Here is a 23,559-nt window from a genome sequence, read left to right as displayed (position 1 = left end):
AGATATATCAACTGTAGGCGTAATTACAATCATTATTGTTGTTATGAATATAGTTTCTAATCCAGGAAAGTCACGCCGAGCAAGCAAGGATTCTCTTATTCAGGAGCATCCTGTTATCATTATTATTCTTTTTAACATGTGCTCGGCCATATTGACGATGAGTGTTTGTAAGAGTGGGAAGAAACCGGAGCGCCAGGAGAAAATCCACGCGTGCGGAGGAGGTAACACTTTCTCCCGCACACAGATGGAAACAGATGGCGATCGGTCCACTTGCCGTACCGCCTTTCTCCTGGCGTGCCAGGGCACGGCACCTCCTCGTTGCCCTACGGAATGGAGTTTCACGGCATCTGGGCGATCCATCAACCCTCTCTTAGAGGCGAACGTGAGCCACCCCCCAGGAGATGCCTGAAGCTGCTCCGACAGCTTCACAAAACGTTCAGCGATCGATCGTCATTCCCTTTACGATGAACGGGAACTACAATGGCAAGTTGTGACCGTGAGCGACCTTTGTGATGCTTGCGAGCGTTGCGTAATCATCATCGGGGGGGTGCGTTTAAATGTGCGGAGTGCTCCAGACTGCTCCAGAGCGCTTTTCTATTGAACGACTTGTGAGCAGCCCAGGGGCGCATGGTCGGAACAGAAGCTGACGGTCCGTGGAGGAGCTGATTGGCCGAGTCGTTGTTGTGTGGGTGGGCGTGTCAAAATCAAGCCAATCGGAGGCGCCGTACCTTCCCGGGCCATCTGGACTTTTTTTTAAGTTTCCTTCACGGAAACTTGTTGAAGTATCCGTGAAGTTTCCTAATTTGTGGGACTGACCGACCCAGCTTTTTCCGCGAGACGCGACCAGAAATTAGTGTGGGGGGAGGGGGGGGTGGTGTGGTGGGGGCGGTGGGAACTCTGGCAGCTAGCAGTGCACGAACTTGCGTGTCCGAGAATGGCGCTGGAAGGCGACTCTACAGAACTACTTACAAAATCTCTTCGCTAGCTTTCGTCAACCACGCCCATAGGCGGGGCACTCAAGCATCTGCCCAATGCGAAGCGATGTTAAAAAAAAAAAAATCTCTCGAGCCGATCGATGGGAGCTGCTCGATTCTCCCAACCCGGAACACGTCTGAGATCGATAACCCAAATCTAACGCGAAAGGCTTTGCTCTGCCATTGCCGGCCTGGCTGAGGAGCGTCGGACACGAGGGCGGTTTAACTTGCGGGCGGCCGGAAAAAGAACCCAGACTCGCAAACCGGAATCTCACCGGCGCCGTCTGAGCGCGCCGTCTGACACGGCTGGTACAAAGCCCGCTGATCTGGCTCACCCCAACTAGCCCCGATGCACACATGTATAACGCCTCCGCGGCGTCGAGAGTCACAATTCACAACCGGGCTCTCATCCGCCGTCGAACTTCCCCCCCCCCTCCCCCCCCCACAATTTTAAGCGACTACGTGAACTGCGACCCGAGCCGCGACTCCCTCTTAACGCGCCAAGCGGGCGCCGGCTCTATCTGCGCCCGCTCGCCACCGGCTGCGACGAGCGACTGAACGACTGAAAGGAAGAGGAGGAGGAGGTGACGGCGCTCCGGACAGTGACGCCGCCGGTGACCAGGCCGGCCCTGGCTCCCTGCCCGGCCGCCTCCAGCAAGCGCAGGCCGGTGGTCGGGTCGCGCACGGCCCGCGCCAGCGCCTCCGCGTAGGTGACGCGCGCCCGCGTCTTGGGGCAGAGGAGCCCGCGCGCGTGGGCGCCGGCGTCGCGCAGCCTCCGCGCCGCCGCGTCGTCCAGCTCGCCGCTCGCCAGCGCCTCCGTCACGCTCGCCCGCCCGCCAGCCCCGGGCTGCACCAGCCCGCCCGTCAGGTACTGCGCCTCGAGCAGTCGCTGCGCCACCTCGGGGAAGAGCCAGCCGCGGCGCATGGCGAGCGCCGTCGAGACGAGCCGCCCCGTGCCGGGCTCCTCGAAGCCAGCGAACGCCTTCTCGGCCAGCGACAGCTTCTCCGCCGTGAACTTCTCGACGAGGCCGAGCGCGGCGGCCCGCGCGACTGAGTGGCGCTCCCCCGTGGCCGGGTCCAGGACGCCGCCCGTGCAGGCCTGCGCCTCGAGCAGCGCGAGTGCCGTGGCGCCGTCGAGCAGCCGGCGCCGCGCGGCCTCGCCAACGGAGAGCACCTCGCCGGTGTTCCCATCGAGGACGCCGGCGATGGGCGCCGTCTCCTCCGTGGGGTCGCTCCGCGCCGGGTCGGCGCCGGCGGCGTCGTCGTTGTCGAGGGCCGGCGACAGCGGCTGGTTGGGCGACACGGCGCCTTCGCCGGCGGCGAGCCCGCTGGTGCTGAGCCGGTCCCCCAGCTCGAAGATGGACATTTCGCCCGAGCGATAGCGCTGGAGGACCGTGTCGTCGATGACGCCGGCGGCCAGGGCGTCGTCCAGGCAGAAGCGCCGGCCTGAGCGCTTGTCCACCAGCGTGGAGGAGGTTGCGCCCCCGTCGTCGTCCGCCGTCACGTTGATCTCCTCCCACTCGCACTCCTGCTTGGAGAACTTGAGGTACATGGCCCGGTCGATGACTCCGCGCGAGAACGCCTCGTACACCGTCACGCGCTTGCCCGTGTCCGGGTCGACGACCAGCACGCGGCGCTGGCGCACGCTCGACGTCGACGACATCTTGCGCTGGCGCGGCGCCCTCCGTTCGTGCAGCGCGAGCAGCGCGAGGCCCGTGCGCGCGTCCGGCGAGCAGCGCGCCAGCAGCGCGGCGTAGGTCAGGTTCTCCTCCGTGTTGGGGTCGAAGAAGCCCTTGGTGACCTGCAGCGGGTCGAGCAGCACGGCGTTGGTCTTCTCGTCGATGAGGCCTCGCTCGTAGGCCGCCTCCAGGGGCAGCCGGTGGCTCGCCTGCGGGTCGATGACGCCGCCGGTGGCGATCTGCGCCTCCAGCAGTCGCACGCCGTGGTCGCGCACCACCAGGTTCCTCTTCATCGCCTGGAAGAGCGAGATCGACCGGTCGGTGTACGGGTCCAGGTAGCCGGTGACGGCCCGCTCGGCCGACAGCAGCTTGTCGTGGAACTCGTCGCCGACGAGGCCGGCGGCAACCGCCTCGTCCACGGTGAGCTTGGCGTTGAGCACGGGGTCCACGACGAAGCCCGTGGCCGCCTGCGCCTCCAGCAGCTCGAGGGCCGTGCCGGGCCGAACGAGGCCGCGGCGCATCGCCGCGTACACGGAGAGCGTCTCGCCCGTCGACTCCAAGAAGATGCCGGCCACGCAGCCCGTGCCCGTCAGGTACGAGCTGATGGAGTTGCTCACCTGGTGGAGGGGAGGAGGGGGGGGGGGGATGAGGGTGGTTGGGAACCTGCAGTGAAGGAGTTCGTGCCGGGTGATCGAGGTTTACAACGGCGGAGCACCGTGCCGAGCGAGCCGAAGGGGAGTGAGGCAGGGTGGGGGGGTTAACGTGCAACGTCCGGCCAATGAGATGGAGCGGTGAGATCGGATCGTGCGCAAGAGACAGATGGATTGTTACGTCACGTGACAAAGCCACCACCGCCAAACCCTCCCCAAACACACGCTCGCAAGCATCACGTGCTCTGCTCGGATTCATCCCGAGCCCAACGTCCTTCTATAGGCTCCTGCCATTCCTTCCCCTTGGATGTCATAGTGACCATATCATAGTGCATTTGCCAGCTTCCCCTTGTAGCCCGACGCTTCGACTATCGTTCACGAGCTCTCTCTTTCTCTCGCCCTCTCTCTCTCGCCCTTTCTCCCTCACTCTCGCTCTCTCTCTCGCCCTCTCTCCCTCACTTTCTCTCTCCCTCTCACTCTCTCTCCCTCACTCGCCCTCTCTCTCTCGCCGGCTCCAGGTAAAGATTCGCAGGTGCCATCACTGCGCCATACCTCCTCGACGCTGCGCGACCCATCCAGAAGCTGGCTGGCCGTCTTGCCGTCGATGATGCCGCTCTTGGCGAGCTCGTCGAGCGACAGCTCCCGTCGCAGGCCGCTGAACTTGAGCTCCCTCCCCGCGTCGCCATGTCGCCCGCGCCCCTCTGCCGCCTCCGCCATCAACGCCGCCAGCTCCTCCAGGGTGATCCTGCCGGCCTTGAACTCCTCCATGAGCCGCCGCTTGGTCTCCTCGTCCACCGCTTCGCTCTCGAAGACCTCCTTGAGCGACGTCGCCCTGCCGCCCACCGACAGCGGCGTGGCCTTGAGCAGGTCGGACAGCTCCGTCTCGACCTTGACGTAGCGAGTCTCGCTGGTCGTGAGCGTCGACTCGGAGATGAGAGGCGCCGCCGCGCTGCACAGCGCCTGCTCCGCGCTCATCCTCTCCACCTCCTCGATCTTGCTGATGACCATGTCCTGCGCGATCTTGCCGCCCCTCTTGTGCAACGGCAGCACGCGCAGGCCCGTGTCCGGGTCGGCGACGCAGCGCTCCACGAGCCGCCGGTACGGCAGCCGCTCCTCCGTGCCAGGGTCCGAGAAGCCGCCCGAACCGGCATCGCCGCTCGCGTCCGACAGCAGCCCGACCGTCTCCTCGTCGACGAGGCCTCGCTCGTAGGCCGCCTCCACGGGCAGCCGGTGGCCCGCCCACGGGTCGACGATGCCGCCCGTGGCCAGCTGGGCCTCGAGCAGACGCAGGGCCTGCTCGCGCGGGATCAGCCCCCGCTGCATCGCCAGGAAGAGCGACGCCTTGGCCTCGGTGGCCGGGTCGACGTATCCCGTGACGGCCCGTTCAGCCTCCAGCAGCTGCCGCTCGAACTCCCGGCCGACCAGGCCGCGGCTCACGGCCTCCTCCACGGTGAAGCCGCCGCCGTCGGCCGGGTCGACGAGGAGGCCCGTCGCAGCCTGGGCCTCGAGCAGCTCCAGGGCAGCGGCGGGCTTGAGCAGGCCGCGGCGGAAGGCCTCGTACGGGGACACCTTCTGGCCCGTGGCCTCCACGAGCAGTCCGGCGACGCTGCGGCGCCCGTCCAGATAGCGCTCGAAGGCGCCGGAGACATCCTCGATAGAAAGGGAGCCACGGGCGAGCCGCAGCGATGTGTCGGGGTCCACGGCGCCGGCGCGCTCCAGCTGCCACAGCGTCACGGCGCCGCCGCGCAGGCCCCGGAACGAGATCTCCTCCTTGCGGAGGCGGTCAGGGTCATCCGCATCGCCATTGGCCAGCGAGACGCTCGCAGAGTCCTGCGCGGGAACAACGCGCGGCCGTGTGGGGACGGTGGCGGTGGTGACAACGTTGATGGTTGTGGTGGCGGCGGTGGTTGACGGTGGTGGTTATGATGGTTGGCGTCAGTGGTGACGATGATGATGATGGTGGTGTCGATGGGTTTTGTGATGGTGGCATTGACAACACTATGATTGTGAGAATGTTGATGGTGCTTACAATGATGGTGGTGATGGTGGTGACGATGATGATGTTGGTGGTGTTGAGGATGGTGATGGTGGTGGTGGCGATGATGGCAGTGACAATCGTGGTAAAGGTGTTGGTGACAATAGTGGCGATGGTGCTGATGGCGGTGGTGATGGCGGTGATGATGTCGGTGGAGATGGCGGTGGTGATGGTGGTGATGATGGCGGTGGTAATGGCGGTGATGATGGCAGTGGTGATGGTGGTGATGATGGCAGTGGTGATGGCGGTGATGATGGTGGTGATAATGGCGGTGGTGGTGATGGTTCACACCTTCTCGCAGGTCTCCAGGTGAAGCAGGTGGCTCTCCAGGGCCTCCAGGTTGGAACGAGCTCGGCCCATCAGCCCCGCGTAGCCCGAGTTCAACTCCTGCACCTGTTGGTGGCAACGTGACGAGTCGGTGTGATGCTGGTCGGTTCGTCTCGAGTTTTTTTCTCTCTGCGCAGGGCCCAGAGGCCCCCAACTTCAAGCGGCCAGCAACAAACAGCACCAGTTTAAAAGTTGCAATAAATATAGAGTGGAATACGTTTATCGAATCGCACGTGATTGTTATTTTTATGATTTTCAAGGCTCGGGGGAAAGAGACGACGACGATGATGATGATGATGGGAGGATGGAATTCCCAAGTGGAGCAGTGCGAGGGAAGAAGCAAAACGAGGAGTGAGGTGACCTGCAGTGTGGTGAGTGGTTGGGTGAGTGGATGGGTGATTCAGTGGGTGAGTTAGTGCATGTGGGCGTGTGGGTGGGTACGTGGGTGTGTGAGCGAGTGTGAGTGTGTATGTTGTGGGGAGCGGTTCACGCGCTGCACAACGAACCCGGTGCTTCCTGCTTGCAGCCAACACCAGTGACGATTATCTGAACCGGTCCTGGGCCTCCTCCCCTAGGTCAACTCAGCCTCAAATGTGTAACTAGTGGCGGTGTGTAAGCATCGCCTCTCGAGGGACAAAGCCGGCCGGGCGTGGTGTTGGCCACCCACTCCCTTGTGTTGTCGTGGCTGCCTTCAGAGGTGCTTGCTAAAAGCACTTGCCCCAACAGTCTGTTATAGCAAAACGGGGGATCTTTGTCTTTGTATTGTTGTTGTGACCTGCAGTGTGGTGGTGGTGGTGGTATTGGTGGTGGTTGAACACCGTGTGGTGGATGAGACAACACGGGTGCAGGCATCAACGAGTGAAGGGCACAGGGCAGTGATGATCATGATGATGATGGTGATCATGGTGGTGGTGGATATTACGATGGTGAGGGTGGTGATAATGAATGGTGATGATGATGACGGTGTTGGCGGGAGGAGTACTTCATCCAGCAGCGGATAGGGAAAGGACCCCACGTCTACCGAGCTATTCCCCACGATGCACCATGACGGCACGTGTTCAACTGCGCGCCACGGTGGTGAGATGTCAACTACCTCGCCTGGTATACAGGAGGTCGTGGGATCGATCCCGAGCCTGGCGACTGTATATCTGGAGTCTGCGTGTCTCTCTCTCCCCGTGGTCACGTGGATTTTTACCCTGGTCCTCCGGTTTTCCCCTCCACATTCAGAATCAACATCACACGTTTGGAGTATTTGGCTGCTATAAATTCCCACGTGATGATAAGCCACTTCGTTGAGTCTATGATTTGTGGCCGGGTCTCGGTGGGCATCACCTCTCTCAAATAACAACAAAATGTTCAGCGCTTGTAGTTTAACTGCGTCACCTCTGCCGTGAGGACGTCGGCCGACGAAGCCATGTCCTGCCCCTTGGCTGGAGCACCAACGCGGACCTCGACCGCAGTCCGGTAGCTCTTCACCGCGACGTCGTAGGCCTGCCGGCATGGCCACACGCACACACACACAGGTGCACACACACGCACACACACAGGCGCGCGCGCACGCCCCATATTGCGCAATGTCATCCGCGTGCCCACCGGACAAGGCAGTCGCCGCGTCACGAGGGCCCGTTTTCCCGGACTGTGCCGCTGCACCGAGACGTTTCGCCAAATGACTAGTCTCCGCTCTCCCATCATCACACTGCTACTCCCTGCCCCCGCCACTCAGCTATGATCAAGCCTACCACAACCCCAACCCCTACCACTACCCCAACACCTGTCACTACCCCAACCCCTACCACTACCCCAACCCCTATCGCTACCCTAACCCCTGTCACTACCCCAACCCCTGTCACTACCCCAACCCCTACCACTACCCCAACCCCTGTTACTACCCCAACCCCTACCACTACCCCAACCCCTGTTACTACCCCAACCCCTACCACTACCCCAACCCCTACCACTACCCCAACCCCTACCACTTCCCCAACCCCTGTCACTACCCCAACCCCTACCACTACCCCTATTACTACCACTACCCCAACCCCTATCACTACACCAATACCTATCACTACCCCAACCCATATTACTATCAATATCCCTATCGCTATTTTATCACTACCCCTATCACGACCGTAACCCCTATAACTACCCCTATCACGACCCCTACCACTGCACCTATCACTACCCCTACCCCTCTCAATACCCCTATCACTACGGGCAACCTGAGTTCTGTGCCCCTCCATGGCGAACATCAGTGGCGAGCAATCTCTGAAGCGGCCACGCACCCCCCTCCCCCCACCGGCACCCCCACCCCCCTTCCCCCCCCACCCTCCATACCGACCAACTTCTCGGCCAGACATTGCCTGCCTACCTTCATGTGAGCGGTGCACTGCTTGGCCCGCTCCCCGCATTCGCTCAGCTTGTGCTCATTCTCCTCCAGCTCCACCAGCAGCGTCTGTGACGACAGCCCCACGTGACGACAGCCCCACGTGACGACAGCCCCACGTGACGTCGACAACGACGATGACAAACAAAACAAAAACATTCGTAAGAGTGCGCCCACCCCCCCCCCCCCCCCCCCCCCGTGCGGCACAGAAGCGACTCGGCACACGGCCGGCACGGCTGCTCTGCCAAGGATGTCGAATGCCCCCGACGATCGTGCCGACGTTGGCGTGGGGTTCGGAGCCGTCGGCCCGGCACTCCGACGTCGCCCGGGGCGACGTGGGATTTTCTCGAGTTTGCCAAAAAATTTGGAAGTGCGACGCCGGCACGCTCTTGCGGCCCGCGAAAGCTGCCCGAGAGTCAGCGAACTGGGGGCCATCGGCACGCTCACAGCGAAGACTGTCCCCTCCTTCTGTCCCGCGTGCCCAGAACCAAGCAGAGCGGGCGCCTCACCTTCTGCACGTGCAGCGTGCTCACCGCCCCCTCCCGCGTTGCATCGCGATCCTCGCCACGGAGATCCAGCGCGTCCTGCCGGGCGCCGGCGTCGGCCAGGAACGCACGGAGCCAGTCGCGGCCGTCCCAGTAGGCGCGCAGGCCGCCTTCGAGCGCCAACGCGTCGCCCAGCCTGCTCGCGGAGCCAACGGAGGCGCAACGGTGGCGAGATGTTAACTACCTCGCCTGGTATACAGGCGGTCATGGGCTCCATGATAACCCGGTCGCCTGCTGTATATTTGCTTGTCTCTCTCCCCCCCGTGGTCGTGTAGAATTTATCCTCCGGGTCCTCCGGTGTTATCCTCTCCACGTTTTTAGAATCGACGTTCGCGCGTTCCTTTGGCCGACATAGAACGTCCACGTGATGAGCCACTTAGTCGAGCTGTCACTTCGCCGAGAGGGACGCGCAAACTCCAAACGCGCAGCAGGCACCAGCGTTCGGGATCGAACCCGCGCACCTCCCGCGTGCAACAAAAACCGGCGTGACCTTTCGCCGTCCGTGTCCGCTACGAGCGGGCGAGCCCAGCGGACGGCGGTGCGTCGCGACGCTCACCGTGCCGCCAGACGCTGCGTGGCGTCGGCCCAGCGCCCCAGCAGCCTGTCCACGGCGTCGCGGCAAGCCCGCGCCGCCGGCTCCCCGGCGCCGGGCCCCACCAGCGTCCCCAGCAGCCGCTCGCTCGCCGCCTCCGACTCGGACAGCGAGGAGCGGAGCGACTGAAACGCCGCGCCGCCACGCGCGGCGTCGCGCTGCAGGTCCTGGAAGGGGGAGGCCCGCGGAGGGCGGTGAGGGCAAAGGGGGAGGGGGGCACGCGGCCGTAGGAGGCCACGGAGAGAGGTGGCCGCGTTCAACAAAGCGGCCAGCGCCCGTCAACTCCGTGCGAGCCGAAGTGACCTGCAGCTCGAATGAGCGCGGAATCGACGCTCGTTTCACATTTGCAGTCCTGCAGCGCCGGTGGTGGGAATTCAGCATCGCTATGGCAGGCGAGGTTGGGGAGGGGGAGAAAGGGGAGGATGGGGGAGGTGCTGTTGACTTCCCCCACAAAGTGGAAGTTGTTTTATTGCCCCCCCCCCCCCACAACGGATGCATGATAGGCTGAATCACTGAATTAACCGATTGTGGGCAGTTTCGGCAAAACGGCCAAGCCGCCCGGCCGCATCACAGCGGTGCGGTCTTGGCACAGTGATTCACCTCGCTGGCAGCAATCTCCACAAACGATGATGCCGCAGTAATATCTTTCGCGTTGGAAGCGGTCGGAAAGTCTCCTCGATGTCACCGTGTAGACAGACCGGGCCACCTAAAGTCGTCCGAAATGTCCCTTTTGCCAGTATCAAGACGATTTAAAATGTTTCAATAGGCTTTGCTCCCTTTTCTGGCGATGAAACAGGTGTGTTGAGATGTGCACAACACCAAATACATACCTATTGCAAAGCAGCAAGTCCGCATATTGTTACTACGCTTCGTAAGCCCGATGCAGGGTGCTTACTGCGAACACTCAGCTGGAACCGCTCCGACATCCACCGCCGCAAATTTTGCTTGCGGTCAATTTCGCGTCGTTTGAAGCGCCGCGCTGATGGAGCGATGCGGTTCGCCGGCGAGCAGGCGCCCGGATGGACCGGTAAACGTCGCAGGGCCATGAAAGGAGGCCGAGGCTCGGGGGGGAAGGCCTTCACCCATCAGCGCATTGACCCGACGGTGCCCGCGGTGGGTCTGGCCGCGCGTTTTTTTCCGCTCACCGCGAGACGCGACCGCAGCTCCTCCAGGGCCCCGGCCTCGCACGGCGCGAAGCCTCCCTCGCCCAGCCTGCCCTCGAGGCTCGAGGTGGCCTCCTCGGCGTTCTCAAGGTTCTTCAGCAACACCTCCAGGGACCGCAGCCTGCGTGACAGCGCCATTGTTGTTAAGCGCGCGCGTGGGGCGGCGACAAGGGGGCGGGTCGCAGAAAATCTGGAGAATTTTGTGCGCTGGGACAGCCGTTGCCGTGTGGATGCCGTCCGTTCTACTGTGGAGCAAAGCCGGGGAGATTTCTCAGTCGGCAAGAGTAGGTCTGTTTCGATTTAAAGCTTTCGTGACTGCAGGGATTCATCTTCTTGGTTCTTTCGGTAAAGTCACGTAGAAGGGAAGTAATAAAATGTTATGTTTTATATGTTATGTTTTATTTTTATTATTTATTACTTCCCTTCTACGTGACTTTACCGAAAGAACCAAGAAGATGAGTAGGTCTGTTATCAATACCGTGCAGTGGACAGCAGCAAAGTTCAACACAGCAACAATACCGGTACCACATCTCGGTGCAAATTAATCCCTGCTGCCACCCAAACAGAGGGCACGCCATTTTCGCGGACTGTAGCAAAGAATAGGGCTGCCACCTGTCCAGGTTGGACCCAGTACAGTCCAGGTGGCAGGCATTGATCTGTACCGTGGTCTGGCACCTGGTATTGTTGCTGTGTTGGACTTTGCCGCAGTTTACTGGCATAGTTTTGGTGGCAGACCTGGTTGCTGGTGATCAATTGTTTGGTGGGGCGGTGCTGACGCCGCGTCGTCACAAGAGGGGGCACCAGGATGGCACCTTGCCCCATGGCAAGATTCCGTATGGTGGTGGTGGCGGTCCGTGTGGTTTGGGGAGTGGAGGAGCAGTGGTTATGCATTGCGGTACTACAAACCCTGCGACCCGAGTTCATTCCCCGCTCACGGCCCAACACCACTGACAATAATCTGAACTTTTCCTGGGCAGACTCAGCCTCAAATGAGTACCTGGTGCGATGTGTAAACGTCGCCACTGGAGAGACAAATGCTGCCGGGCGTGGTGCTGGCCACCCACCCCCTCGTGTACCGTGCCGGCCTTCGTAGGTGCTCGCTAACAGCACTTGCCCCAGCAGTCTGTTAAATGCTATACGGAGAATCTTTGTCTCTGTTAGGTTACATGCGATTATGAAATTCGAAAAAAATGCCTCTGCTTGTCATTTTGGGCTGCCAACTTCCTGATCAAGGGGGCCCAGTTTACCATGGGCAGGGGTCGGTAACCCGCGGCTCAGATCCGCATGCAGCTCTTTAAGGACCGCTTCGTGACGTTGTTTACTAAGTACTACCGTCTCGTATCCACGTGCATTGCGAGTCTTGAAATCATGATGGATTTATTTTTCTTAATTACCAAATTAAAAATAATAAAAACGGCTCTTCTCGTTATTTTGTGCTGCCGACCCCCTGGGTTTCCACGGCGGTTCAGGAGGCACTCCGGGTAATGACCGCGAACGCGAACCCGGGGGTTTCCGGTGCCGGTGGTGCAGCGGCGTGGAGGCACCTGCTGCCGTAGAGGGACGAGGCCTGCATCAGCAGCTGGTGCTCCCGCTGCACGCGGCCGAGCTCCGTGCCGAGCGCGGCGTCCGCACGGCGCCCCGGCGACACGGCAGGAGAAGCCGCCGCCGCCGTCGCCGCCGCCTCGATGGCCACGGCCACGCCAGGCAGCTCCTCCCCGATGCTCGCAAGCTCCTCCTCTGTCACCTAGGCCCACGTGCACAGCACGGCGGAGGTGCCGGTTGTTTGCACGCGTGTGTGTGTGTGTGGAAAGCAGTCCTGGGCCTCGCCTAGGTTGATTCACGTCCACGCGTGTCTGCGTTTGTGTGTCCATGCGTCCCCGTGTCTGTGTGCCCACGTGTTCACGTGTTTCCGTGTATCCACGTGTCTCCATGTGTTCACGTGTCCTCGTGTCTGCGTTTGTATATGTCCATCTGTCTGTGTGTCCGTATGTCCCCGTGTCCGTGTGTCGTGTCCACGCATCTGCGTTTGTGTGTGTCCATGTGTCCATCTGTCCGTGTGTCCGCATGTCCCCGTGTGTCGTGTCCGTGTGTCGTGTCCGTGCGTCTCTGTGTCCGTGCGTCCGCGTGTCCAGTGGGAGCGTCACCTTGTGCTCCGCGAGCCGCGCTCGGAGGTGGTCGGGGAGTCGGGGCGGCCCGTCGACCGCCGCCTCCACCCCTCGCTCCATCGTCTCGCGGCATCGCTCCAGCCGCGCCGAGATCTCGCGCAGCAGCGAGGCGGCCCGCTCGCTCTCCCGGGCCGCTGCGGCCGCGGCGGCGGCTGCGGCGGCGGCCGCAGAAGCGGCTGTGGGTGCAGGCGAACACCGTGTGTGTGAGAGTGTGAACGAGCAGAGTGCGAGCAAACTAAAACTAAACCAAAGTTTTTTTTTTTTAACGGGTCTGGTCCACTGAGCTGTATCGCTCTTTTTTCCAAGCGACCTGACCACGAATGATAGAGCAACCAAGTGGCTTATCGTGTGGAATTTTACAGCAGCCAAATACTCTTGAACGCACGTTGATTCTAAAAGTGGGGAAAAAGTGGAGGACCTGGAGAAAAATCCACTGTATACCAGGCGAGGGAGTAAATATCTCGCCATCGTGGTGATGGAGAGCGGAGGCGCAGCAGTTAGCTCTCTTTGCGATGAACACGGCGGTTCATGTCCGATTCCCTCTCACAGTGCACCGGTGCTGGGCCTCCCATAGGTCGATTCAAATGAGTACCTGGTGTGGTGTGCAAACATTGGCACTGGGGAGACAAAAACGGTTGGGCGTGGTGCTGGCTGGCCACTCACGCTCTCATGTGCTGTGCCGGCCTTCATAGATGCTTGCTAACAGCACTTGCCCCAACAGCCTGTTAAGGCTATACAGGAGATCTTTGTCTTTTATACGCATACATGTACACGTGTGTGTGTGTGCCTGCGTGTGCGTGCACATGTTCATGCGCGTTGACGTGTACACGTGTGTGAGTGTTCCAGTGTGTCCGTGTACTCGGGGAGCGGTAGTGGAGCGGGTTACCGCTACGCTGCGATAGGAACACCGCGACCCGGGTTCGATTCCCGCTCACAGCCAACACCAGCGACGAATTATCTGAACCGGTCCTGGGCCTCCCCTCGGTCAACTCAGCCTCAAATGAGTACCTGCTGGCGGTGTGTAAAACATCGCAACTGGGGAGACAAAGGTGGCCGGGCGTGGTTGCTGGCCACCCACCGCCCTCGTGTGCCATTGCGGCTTTCATAGGTGCTGCTCGCGAACAGCGCTTGCCCCGACAGTCTGTTCAAGGCTACACGGGGGATCTTTGTCTTGTGTACTTGTGGCTGTTGATTATGGTTCATTGTTGTCTTTGTCTCGCTCGCTCGTGCCTCACCGGCTCGCCGCCGCTCCTGTATGGCAGCACGGTACCGCGCCGCTGCCGCCTCGGCCTCGCCGGCGGCGGAGTCGCGCCAGCCCAGGGCGCTGCCGTGGCTCTGCGCGGCGTCGAAGCTCGCCAGCAGCTGCCCCAGCGTCTCCACCGCCGAGCTCAGCTCCTCCTCCTGCAGCGCCAGCAGCTGCACGGGCCGGGGGAGACGGACAACGCTCGTCCACCGACAGCCAGACACTGCTCGTCGTCCCCGTCTCAACCGCCACGCTGTGTCCAACCACCACGACCACCACCACACCGTGTCCAACCACCACTACCATACCGTGTCCAACCACTACCACCACCACACCGTGTCCAATCACCACCACACCCTGTCCAACCATCACCACCACACCGTGTCCAACCACTACCACTACCACACTGTGTCCAACCACCACCACACCGTGTCCAACCACCAACACACCCTGTCCAACCACCACCACACCATGTCCAACCACCACCACACCGTGTCCAACCACCACCACACCATGTCCAACCACTACCACCACCACACCGTGTCCAACCACCACCACCCCCACACCATGGTGTCCAACCACCACCACACCGTGTTCAACCACCACCACCACCCCATTGATTCGTCCACGCATGTTGAGGACCCTGCCTACCAAACTGACCATCACTGCCATGTACGGCCACCGCACTTGGTAGAATCCAACGTAGAGCAGTCCGCTTGATTGATGATCCAGCACTAACCGATGGTCCGTCGCCTCCTAATCACTCTTCTATCACTACTAGCGTTGTTACTCAGTGAACGTCACCCATCTATTCATCCGCCCATGTTGAGTACTCGGTCTACCAGACCGGAAAATTTCGTCCCGTCCCATTCTGCTTCTGTCCATCGCATAGCTCTGCTTTGGAATTCCCTCCCATTGTCATATTCCCAAAGCTCTTACGATGCATAAAATAACAACACTGCTCGATTCAAGCGGCGCGTCCACTCGAATCCCTCAACCAAACAATTTACGGGTTTGCCGCGCAGACTGGGCCAAATCGGTGTTGAACGACTCTTCCCAAGGTCGGAGCGCTGGTGGCGTAGGAGCGTGGATCTCGCGGCCATGCCCTTGACAACAAAACCAGCGATGGTCAACCCAGACGAGTCGGTGGGCCACGTGAGTGGTCTTCATTCAACCCGGTGGGCCCGCAAGCTCGACATCGTGCTTGTGCACTCATCATGGTCCCACGCGTCATCCTAGATGCACTTGGACCAGGCCACCACGAGGGCCTGCATGGGAAGCAGGTTGCCCACCAGTGTTGTAAGCGAACAAGTGAACGTGTGGACCGGGGGTAGGTGGCACGTGACTAGCGGCCACGACCGTGGTGTGAGAGCTATACTGGGCGTGGTGGGCTGGAGCAGGGAAATGTTTTCTGGGATGAAATTAAACCACCCCCACCCCCCCCTTCCCCCGTGAGATTAATGATCCTCAAGAAGTAGAAAACCGGAAAAAATAATTGTCACCAAACCTCTTCGTCCGTGACGCCCCGGGTCTCCTCTACCACCTCCAGCAGGCTCCGCCAGGCGAGTAGGCCCTGCACGGTGGATCCGCGCTCGATCGACACGGCATTGAGCAGCTCCAGAAGCCTGAGGGCACCACACAGATGCACAGGAGAAGCCTGTCCTGTTAGGCCGTCTCAAATCTATCAGGCCAAGCGCAGTTAGCAGGAGGATTAGGTGGTGGTGATGGTTGTAGTGGTGGTAGTGGTAGTTGTAGTGGTAGTGGTGGTAGTGGTTGTATTAATAGTGGTGGTAGTAGTGGTGATTGTAGTGGTAGTGGTGGTAGTGGTTGTAGTGATTGTGGTGGTAGTGGTAGTAGTGGTAGTGGTTGTAGTGATTGTGGTGGTAGTGGTAGTAGTAGTAGTGGTGGTAGTAGTGGTTGGAGGGTTGCCACCTGTCCTGCTTTTTTTCCAGGATCGTCCTCTTATTGAGGACGTTGCCACTGTACTGGGAATTCTGGACTTCTCCCCAGGACGTTAAGTTACCAATAACAACATACACATAGTTCTACCCTCTTCCATTCTTGCTCCCGTGACTTTTTGCCGGCGGTTTGTGCCTCGGAGGTGGCGACCCGAGGTGGTGGCGGAGGTGGTGGGGCCAGTGACGATTATCTGAACCGGATCCTGGGCAATCCCCTAAGGTAGACTCGGCCTCAAACGAGTACCTGGTGGAATGTGCAAGCATCACCACTCAGGAAGCAAAAGCGGTCGGCCGTGGTGTTGGCCACCGGCCCCCATCGTGTGCCGTGCCGGCCTTCATAGGTGCTCGCTCACAGAACTTGCTCCTAGAGTCTGTTAAGGCTATACGAGGGATCCTTTATCTTTGAGGCCTACACTCCCCACGTCCAGCACTCGGTGAGTGAGTAAAGGATCCGGGTTGGTACCGCGTGCTGAACCTTTCCTCTCTAAAGCTCCCGCCAAGCATCGGACACTTCTATGTAGATTACAAGCGGCTCCAAAACACTCGCGTGCTAAACTTGAGTCGATGAACGAGTGAACATGTGAGCTAACTACTCAATCGGCCGGTGGGAGCGAGCCCGTGTGTCACATTCATGCGTACCACGTGGAATGAGCGAGTGGATGATTCGAATGTTGAGCAATCAAGCAAGTGTGGCACATGAAGGCCGCCTGAACGAATTAATGAATGATTGACGTAGAAGCTGGATGAATGGGGGAATGAATTAATGAATTGACTGGTGAGTTGAGCGAGCATGGCACCTCGGAGTGGCATGAATGAATGAGTGGAGGAATGAATTGACTGGTGAGCGATTGAGCGAGTGAGCGCGGCACCTGGAGGGGAGATGAATGAATGAGTGTTGGAATGAATCGACTGGTGAGCAATTGAGCGAGCGAGCGCGGCACCTGGAGGCGGCCTCGAGGGCATCGTTGTTTGGCGGCTCAGCGAGGAGGCACACGGCGGGGGCCTCCGTGGGGGCCGCCGCCGCCGCTGCGCTCACGCGGCACCAGCCGGGGCGCGGTGCGGGGCCCAGCAGCGAGCAGCACGCGCCCTGCGCCAGCAACGGCTGTAGACGGGGCGGGATACAACAGAACGAGACAACGGTCGCCCGGGTAGCCTGGAACAGACCGTCGTGGGGCGAGCGCCGCTAGCGAGCAGCGCCGATGATGGCCGGCACTGCGGCACACGAGGAGGATCAGTGCCCGGCACCGCGCGCCAGCCGCCTTTGTATCCCCCAGCGGTGATGTTTACACACCACACCGGGTACTCATTTAAGAGGCTGAGTCGAGCCAGGGGAGACCCAGGTTCAGATAATCGTCACTGGCTGTTGGCCGTGAGCGGGAAGCGAACCCAGGTCGCCGGATTCGTAGCGCAGCGCGCTAACCACTGCGCCACCGCTCCCCGCTGGACGGGAGCACACGGGGTCACACGGGATCACATGGGGTCACACGGGGACATTTACCAGAGATCAAGTTTACAAACTCCTTAGTTCAAATCTTCATTCATTTCCTGCAGCTTTTTTTCCCGTTTTAGTTACAGTAATTGTGTTGGAACAGGGACACACGCTGGGAACAGCTGGCATGGCAAGAGAGAGGTACGGGGGCACACGGGGTCACACGGGGTCACTAATTACAATTGTGATAACAACGACGACAACGGATATCGCGCCCCCGTCCGTACCTCTCCGCCCGCGGGGTAGTCGCACAGCACCCGGAGCGGTACCGCCTGCACGCCCGGCACTGCCCCGACGTTCGCCACGCCAGCAGCTGCGGCAACCAGAGCCTGGGCCCGCGACTGGAGATCAGCTAGCACCGTGTCTTCCTCCTCCTGCGACGGTAACGACAACGATGATGACATGATGGTGGTGGAGGGGGAGGGTGCGGGATGGGGGAGAAGGGGATAGAGGTGACGGTCAGGGATTGCATCCTCACTCGATTGTGTATTTCCGATTGATCGCAGGATGGAGAATTATTTTATCAACTCTTTTTTTATTTGACCAGGTAAGGCCCACTGAGCTATCTTTTTCAGAAGTGACCTGGCCACAAATAATAGCTCAAGAAAGTGGCTTATCACGTGTAAATGTATAGCAGCTATATACTCTAAACACGTGTTGATTATAAATGTGGAGGACAAAACCGGAGCACCCCAATAAAATTTCACACGACCACAGAGAAAGAAATACACAACAGGCGTCAGGGTCGGGATCGAACCCACGACCGCCTGTATACCACGCGAGGTAGTTAACATCTCCTAGCCACCGTAGCGCACCTGACACGTGGCCACAACCGTAGCGATGGGGGGGGGTATACTGGACGTGGTATGCCGGGCGCAATCAGCGAGCCCTCACCTGGATCTCTTCGAAGATCGTCTCGAGCTGCCGGCGATCCGCCGCGCGGCCCCAGGAGCAGCGCGTCGCCAGGCCCCGGCGCACCTCCCCGATCTCCGCCTCCGCGTCGCGCACCCCCTCGAAGAACTGCGAGGGCGGAGATGAGCGACGTCAACGCCGGGGCAACGCCACCGCGCGACTCACGGCGCACGGGGCGGTCGCTCTCGGAAGTTCGAGAGGGAGAGGAGAGAGAGAGAACAGATGCACGCGAAAGGCAGCAGCAGCAGCAGCCACGCGGTGGCGAGGAGCCGGCGCGACCAACAATTGCCCAAGCTCTGCGATCCTCTATGGGGGAAAATAAAACACTGCCCGTTGTTTATGCACGAGGGAGTAAACCGGAGCACCCGGAGAGTTAACCCGCGCGTGCAAGGGGGTCAAGGCTCTTATCAAGTCGCAGTGATTGGCGAAGCTCTGGGCGACTCGGAGGCGAGTGCAGGAGGAACCGCAGATGAGCGGGAAGGCAGCAACCACACAGTGAGCCGGCACCAAAATCCAACCACAGCTCCCCACCCCCCACCTCCAAGCTCTGAGGACCTCTATATATATTGCGGTGTTATGGGCCAATTGATAAATGTTTACATGTGGGAGGAAACTGGAGTACCCGGATAAAATGCACGCGTGCGAGGGAACAACACTCTATCCCATACAGATGGAACAGGTGGAGTCTATATCTTTGCTTTACCGCCTTCTCCTGGCGAGCCAAGGTACACAGTGCTAAATTACAGACTGGCTGATCAGTATCTGATGGGAGTATCTAGACAATAGACTGACTGGTCTCTGAAGGGGTCTCTAGACAATAGACTGACTGGTCTCTGAAGGGGTCTCTAGACAATAGACTGACTTGTCACTGAAGGGGTCTCTAGACAATAGACTGACTTGTCTAGACAAAGTATCGGCTGGACTCACCTGCAAGTGCGCCGTGTTTTCGTGAAGGTGCATCTCTGCACACCCGGCCAGCGTGAGGATCCAGAGCAGACGTCCCTCCAGCTCCCCCGTTATAGCCTGGACGTCCACCGCAACCACCACCACCACCAGCACCACCACCACAACCGTCATCATTGTAGTCATCACTGTCATCATCATGATTGTAAGTCATCGTTGTGATCATGATAGCCATCATCATCATCATTGTATGTATAGTCATCGGCATCATCATCTTTGTCACCGTCGTAATCACCATCGTCGTTATCAGCATTTATGTAATCATTATTATCGTCATCACAATCATAACCACCATTTCATTATCAACATTGTAAATTCATTAACGTCATCATCATCATCATCACCACCGTCATTCCCGTTGTAATCACAATCGTCGTCATTTTCACCAGCACCACCATCGTCATCATCACCACAACTATGCTAATAATCATCAGCAACGCATTTGTCATCATCATCACCGCCCCTATCATCATCGGCAGCAGCGTCCGGAACATAACCATCATCGCCACCATCACCGAGTGCGGACCGAGTGTGGCGGTGGTGGTGGCGGTGGTGGTCTCTGTCTGTGTCTGTGTGTGTCTGTGTCTGTCTATGTGTCTGTCTGTATCTGTCTGTCTGTGTCTGTCTGTGTGTGTCTGTGTGTGTCTGTGTCTGTCTGTGTCTGTGTGTGTCTGTGTCTGTCTGTGTGTCTATCTGTGTCTCTCTGTGTCTGTCTATTTTGGTGATGAGTCTTGCTGTCAGAGACGACAACGTGAAGGGAGGGCGAGGGGAGGGAGGGAGGGAGGGGGAAGGAGGGGAGGAGAGAGGAGGGGAGGGAGGGAGGGGAGGGAGGGGAGGGAGGGGAGAGAGGGGAGGGAGAGGGGGAGGGAGGAAGGAAGGGGAGGGAGGAAGGGGAGGAAGGGAGGAAGGGGAGGGAGGGGAGGGAGGGGTGGGGTCGGAGAGGGGGAGGGAGGGGATGAAGGGGAGGAAGGGGAGGGAGGGGAAGGGAGGGAGAAGGGGAGGGAGGGGAGGGAAGGGAGGGGAGGGAGGGGAGAAAGTACCGTGATGGAATCCTGCGCTGGGTGCCCCGACTCGATGAGACTTTGCCCAGACTCGCAGATCCCTGCCACCTCCTCCTCCACGTGCAACAGCTCCGCACGCAGAGCCTGCACACACACGCACACACACAGGTGCACACATACACGCACACACACACACAGGTGCACGCACGCACGCACACACACAGGTGCACACACACACACACAGGTGCACACACACACAGGTGCACACACACACGCACACAGGTGCACGCACGCACACACACAGGTGCACACACGCACACACACGCACACACACACACAGGTGCACACACGCACACACACACGCACACACACACAGGTGCACACATGCACACACACGCACACACACACACAGGTGCATACACACACAGGTGCACACACACAGGTGCACACACACACACAGGTGCACACACACAGGTGCACAGACGCACACACACATACGTGGCCCAATTAATAATCGATTTAAGGGGGCAGGCCGCTTCATGATCTGGCCAATTTTTTCTTTTTTTGTCGTGTTACCCTCCACCACCCGACGCAGGCAAACAAATCAAATTGCTCGTGAGCGCGCCCCTTCAACGCGGCGATTATAATCGTCTCGACTCGCCGGTGAGTTGAGAAGTTCTCACAACGAAAATGCAACGCTTGGTTAGAAGAACAAACATCGGCCAGATCGCTGACGTGGGGTGAGCGGGTTGAAGGGAGCTTCATCGAGCAGGTGAGTGAGCAGGTGAGCGAGCGGGTAAGTGGGTGGGTGAGTAAGTGGGTGAGCGAGCGAGTGGGCGAGCGGGTAAACTGGTGGGTGATTGAGCAGGTGAGTGGGCAAGTGAGCGGGTGGTGGTGAGTGAGTGAGTGAGTGAATGAGTGAGCAAGCGAGCGAGTGAGCGAGTGAGTGAGCGAGTCAGTGAGCGTGTGCGTGAGCCAGTGAGTGAGCGAGTGAGCGGGTGAGCGAGTGAGCGGATGAGCGAGCGGGTGAGCGGGTGAGCGAGCAATTGAGCGGGTGAGCGAGCGGGTGAGCGGGTGAGCGAGCGAGTGAGCGGGTGAGCGAGCGAGTGAGTGAGCGGGTGAGCGAGCGAGCGAGTGAGCGGATGAGCGAGCGAGTGAGCAGGTGGGCGAGCGAGCGAGCCGGCGCGCGCGGTGTGCGAGCGAGAGAGACGTACTCTCAGCGAGTCGCCCTTGGCGGGCAACCCATCCGTGCGGCTCCAGTCGTGGGAGAGCTCCGCGGCCTCGGCGCGCGCCATCCACTCAAGAGGCCCGCGGGCGCTCGCGGCCAGGACGAGCAGCGCCCGCAGGTGCAGCGCACGCGCCTCCCACGAGCGCTGGCGCACACACACACACACAGCACGTGTCCCGCACAGAGGCAAAGGTCCCCCGTATAGCCTCGAGCAGAGAGGTCGGCAAGAGCTGCGGCTCGGGAGCCGCATGCAGTGGCCCTTTGGCTTCCCCCTGGCGGCTCTTTGGCTGCCGTTTTTAAGAAGAAGACGATAAAATTATCCTAAAACTTCGAGATCTTTGATTAAAAATGGCAGGGAATGGGTCTCGATGACAAAAAAATGTACAACAGTCAAAATTGTTTTGTTACAGAATAACTAAAGGGGGGTGTGGGGAGGGGTGTAAAAATACGAAATAGACGCACATTTATTCCATCGCATATTTCGTTGATTTAAGTCAGCATTAGTTTGTCACATGCCGCTGTGTCTGTGTACACGTCGCTCTCTCTCTTTATCTGCGTGTGATGCGGCACTAAAACAAGTCACAGACAAAAAAAATCTAAAAAGATGTCTCTTCTTTGTCTTCTTCGAAAGGTTACTGACTCCCCCAGGTCCAACAGGACTGTTGGGGCAAGCGCTGTGTGGTGAGCACCTGCGGAGGCCGGCACGGCACACCGGGTGGTGGTGGTGGTGAATGTGGTTAGCAAGCCTCGCCCGGCCACCTTTGTCTCCCCACAGCAGGCGCTCTTTTTTAAGGCTGAGCCGACCTTAAGGTGCCAGGACCCGGTCTATTGTAGATATGAATATGTTGGCTGTTAAATTTCGATTTAAAGCTTTCGTGACTGCAGGGATTCGTCTTCTTGGTTCTTTCGGTAAAGTCACGTAGAAGGGAAATAATAAGATAATAAAAATATAACATAATAAAATACAATTCGCACGACGTTTCGGCCACAACGCAAGCAGCCGTCCTCAGGTGAAGAACAGGTCTGTCGGGAAGACAGCGTCAGACGCTGTCTTTCCAGACAGCGTCAGACGCTGTCTTTCCGACATTATTTCCCTTCTACGTGACTTTACCGAAAGAACCAAGAAGATATTGGCTGTTGTTACTGTTGCCACTGAGCGGAAACAGAACTCGGGTTTTTTCGCCGGGTCCAAAGCGCACCGCCGCTCCGCACGTACGGCACACGCGGCGGAAACCGGTGGCCATCTTCGTCCGACGGCGAGCCAAAAGCCGCTGCTGCGAGGATGACCGGAGATGTCGCGATGATCGTTTACGCTCCTTGACGAGCTCGCCGAGGTGCCGTGGTTCATCTGTGGCGAGCTCTGTGGTGTGTAACGAGCGCGGCCTCGTCGTGTGCAGCCCCACCTTGAGGTTCGCGTAGGCCACGTTAACTAGCTGCAGCTGTCTGTCGTATTCCGCTTGATGTTCCACAAGCAAGGCATCCTGCAGGAGAGGAGGATCATCATCATCAGCAACAGCAGCAGCAGCAAGAGCAGCAGCAGCAGGAACAACAGCTAAAATAACACGAGCAGCACCAATAGCATTTTCAGCGGTAAAAGAAGCTGCATTATCATCATAATCATCAGCAGCATGACGATCGTGAGCATCTGCACCATTATCAGCAGCAATACTATTGTCATCAAGAGCAGCATCATAAGCATCATCAGCAGCATGATGATCATCAGCAGCAGCAGCATCATAAGCAGCATCATCATCATAATCAGCAGCAACATCATAATCATCATCAGCAGCAGCATCATGTTGATCATCGTCAGCAGCATCATAATCATAAGCAGCATCATCATAATCTTTAGCAGCATCATGATCCTGACGATGATCAGCCTCATAATCATGACGATGATCATGCTCGTGATCATGACGATGACCACGAGCATGACGATGATCATCACGATCACGACCACGGTGATGACGAGTGGCGAGCGCCGTACCCGTGCCCGCGAGGCGTCGTCGACGGCGGTGCCCAGCAGCAGCACGCGGCGCTCCAACGCCTGGACGCCGGCCAGGGCCATCGTCACGCCGGGCTCGTCCCTGCCCCACTCTGCCCCGTCCACCTCCGCCTGCCGGGCACGGAGAACGCGCGGGGGGCGGGGGATGTCAAGGGCCGACGTTGGGCCAACGTCGGGGCAACGTTGGTCGGACGGTTCCAAATCACGTGTCGACGTGAGGCCAAGGTTGGTCCGACGGTTTCAACCA

General features: G+C 59.3%; 1 protein-coding gene across 1 annotated transcript in view; it reads right to left on the bottom strand.

The window, feature by feature from the left end:
• Nucleotides 1–1,434: 1,434 nt before the first annotated feature.
• LOC144938634 (plectin-like) overlaps nucleotides 1,435–23,559 on the bottom strand; it is a 48,127-nt gene continuing 26,002 nt past the window's right edge. The window contains exons 13-32 of the mRNA XM_078866621.1: nucleotides 23,295–23,423; nucleotides 22,711–22,788; nucleotides 21,294–21,452; nucleotides 20,119–20,223; nucleotides 19,043–19,138; nucleotides 18,098–18,223; nucleotides 17,431–17,577; nucleotides 16,656–16,816; nucleotides 15,264–15,381; nucleotides 13,749–13,929; nucleotides 12,493–12,689; nucleotides 11,893–12,092; nucleotides 10,331–10,469; nucleotides 9,150–9,352; nucleotides 8,558–8,729; nucleotides 8,034–8,117; nucleotides 7,049–7,156; nucleotides 5,630–5,731; nucleotides 3,856–5,133; nucleotides 1,435–3,270 (exon numbers count right to left, since the gene is read on the bottom strand). Coding sequence (XP_078722747.1) covers nucleotides 1,492–3,270; nucleotides 3,856–5,133; nucleotides 5,630–5,731; nucleotides 7,049–7,156; nucleotides 8,034–8,117; nucleotides 8,558–8,729; nucleotides 9,150–9,352; nucleotides 10,331–10,469; nucleotides 11,893–12,092; nucleotides 12,493–12,689; nucleotides 13,749–13,929; nucleotides 15,264–15,381; nucleotides 16,656–16,816; nucleotides 17,431–17,577; nucleotides 18,098–18,223; nucleotides 19,043–19,138; nucleotides 20,119–20,223; nucleotides 21,294–21,452; nucleotides 22,711–22,788; nucleotides 23,295–23,423 — 5,562 coding nt within the window. The 3' untranslated portion in view covers nucleotides 1,435–1,491. The remainder of the gene's footprint in view (nucleotides 3,271–3,855; nucleotides 5,134–5,629; nucleotides 5,732–7,048; nucleotides 7,157–8,033; nucleotides 8,118–8,557; nucleotides 8,730–9,149; nucleotides 9,353–10,330; nucleotides 10,470–11,892; nucleotides 12,093–12,492; nucleotides 12,690–13,748; nucleotides 13,930–15,263; nucleotides 15,382–16,655; nucleotides 16,817–17,430; nucleotides 17,578–18,097; nucleotides 18,224–19,042; nucleotides 19,139–20,118; nucleotides 20,224–21,293; nucleotides 21,453–22,710; nucleotides 22,789–23,294; nucleotides 23,424–23,559) is intronic.

Source organism: Lampetra fluviatilis, chromosome 2 (assembly GCF_964198595.1).
Source record: "Lampetra fluviatilis chromosome 2, kcLamFluv1.1, whole genome shotgun sequence".
Lineage (NCBI taxonomy): Eukaryota > Metazoa > Chordata > Hyperoartia > Petromyzontiformes > Petromyzontidae > Lampetra > Lampetra fluviatilis.
Note: the sequence above shows the minus strand (reverse complement) of the source record. Positions and strands in the feature narration are given on the sequence as shown.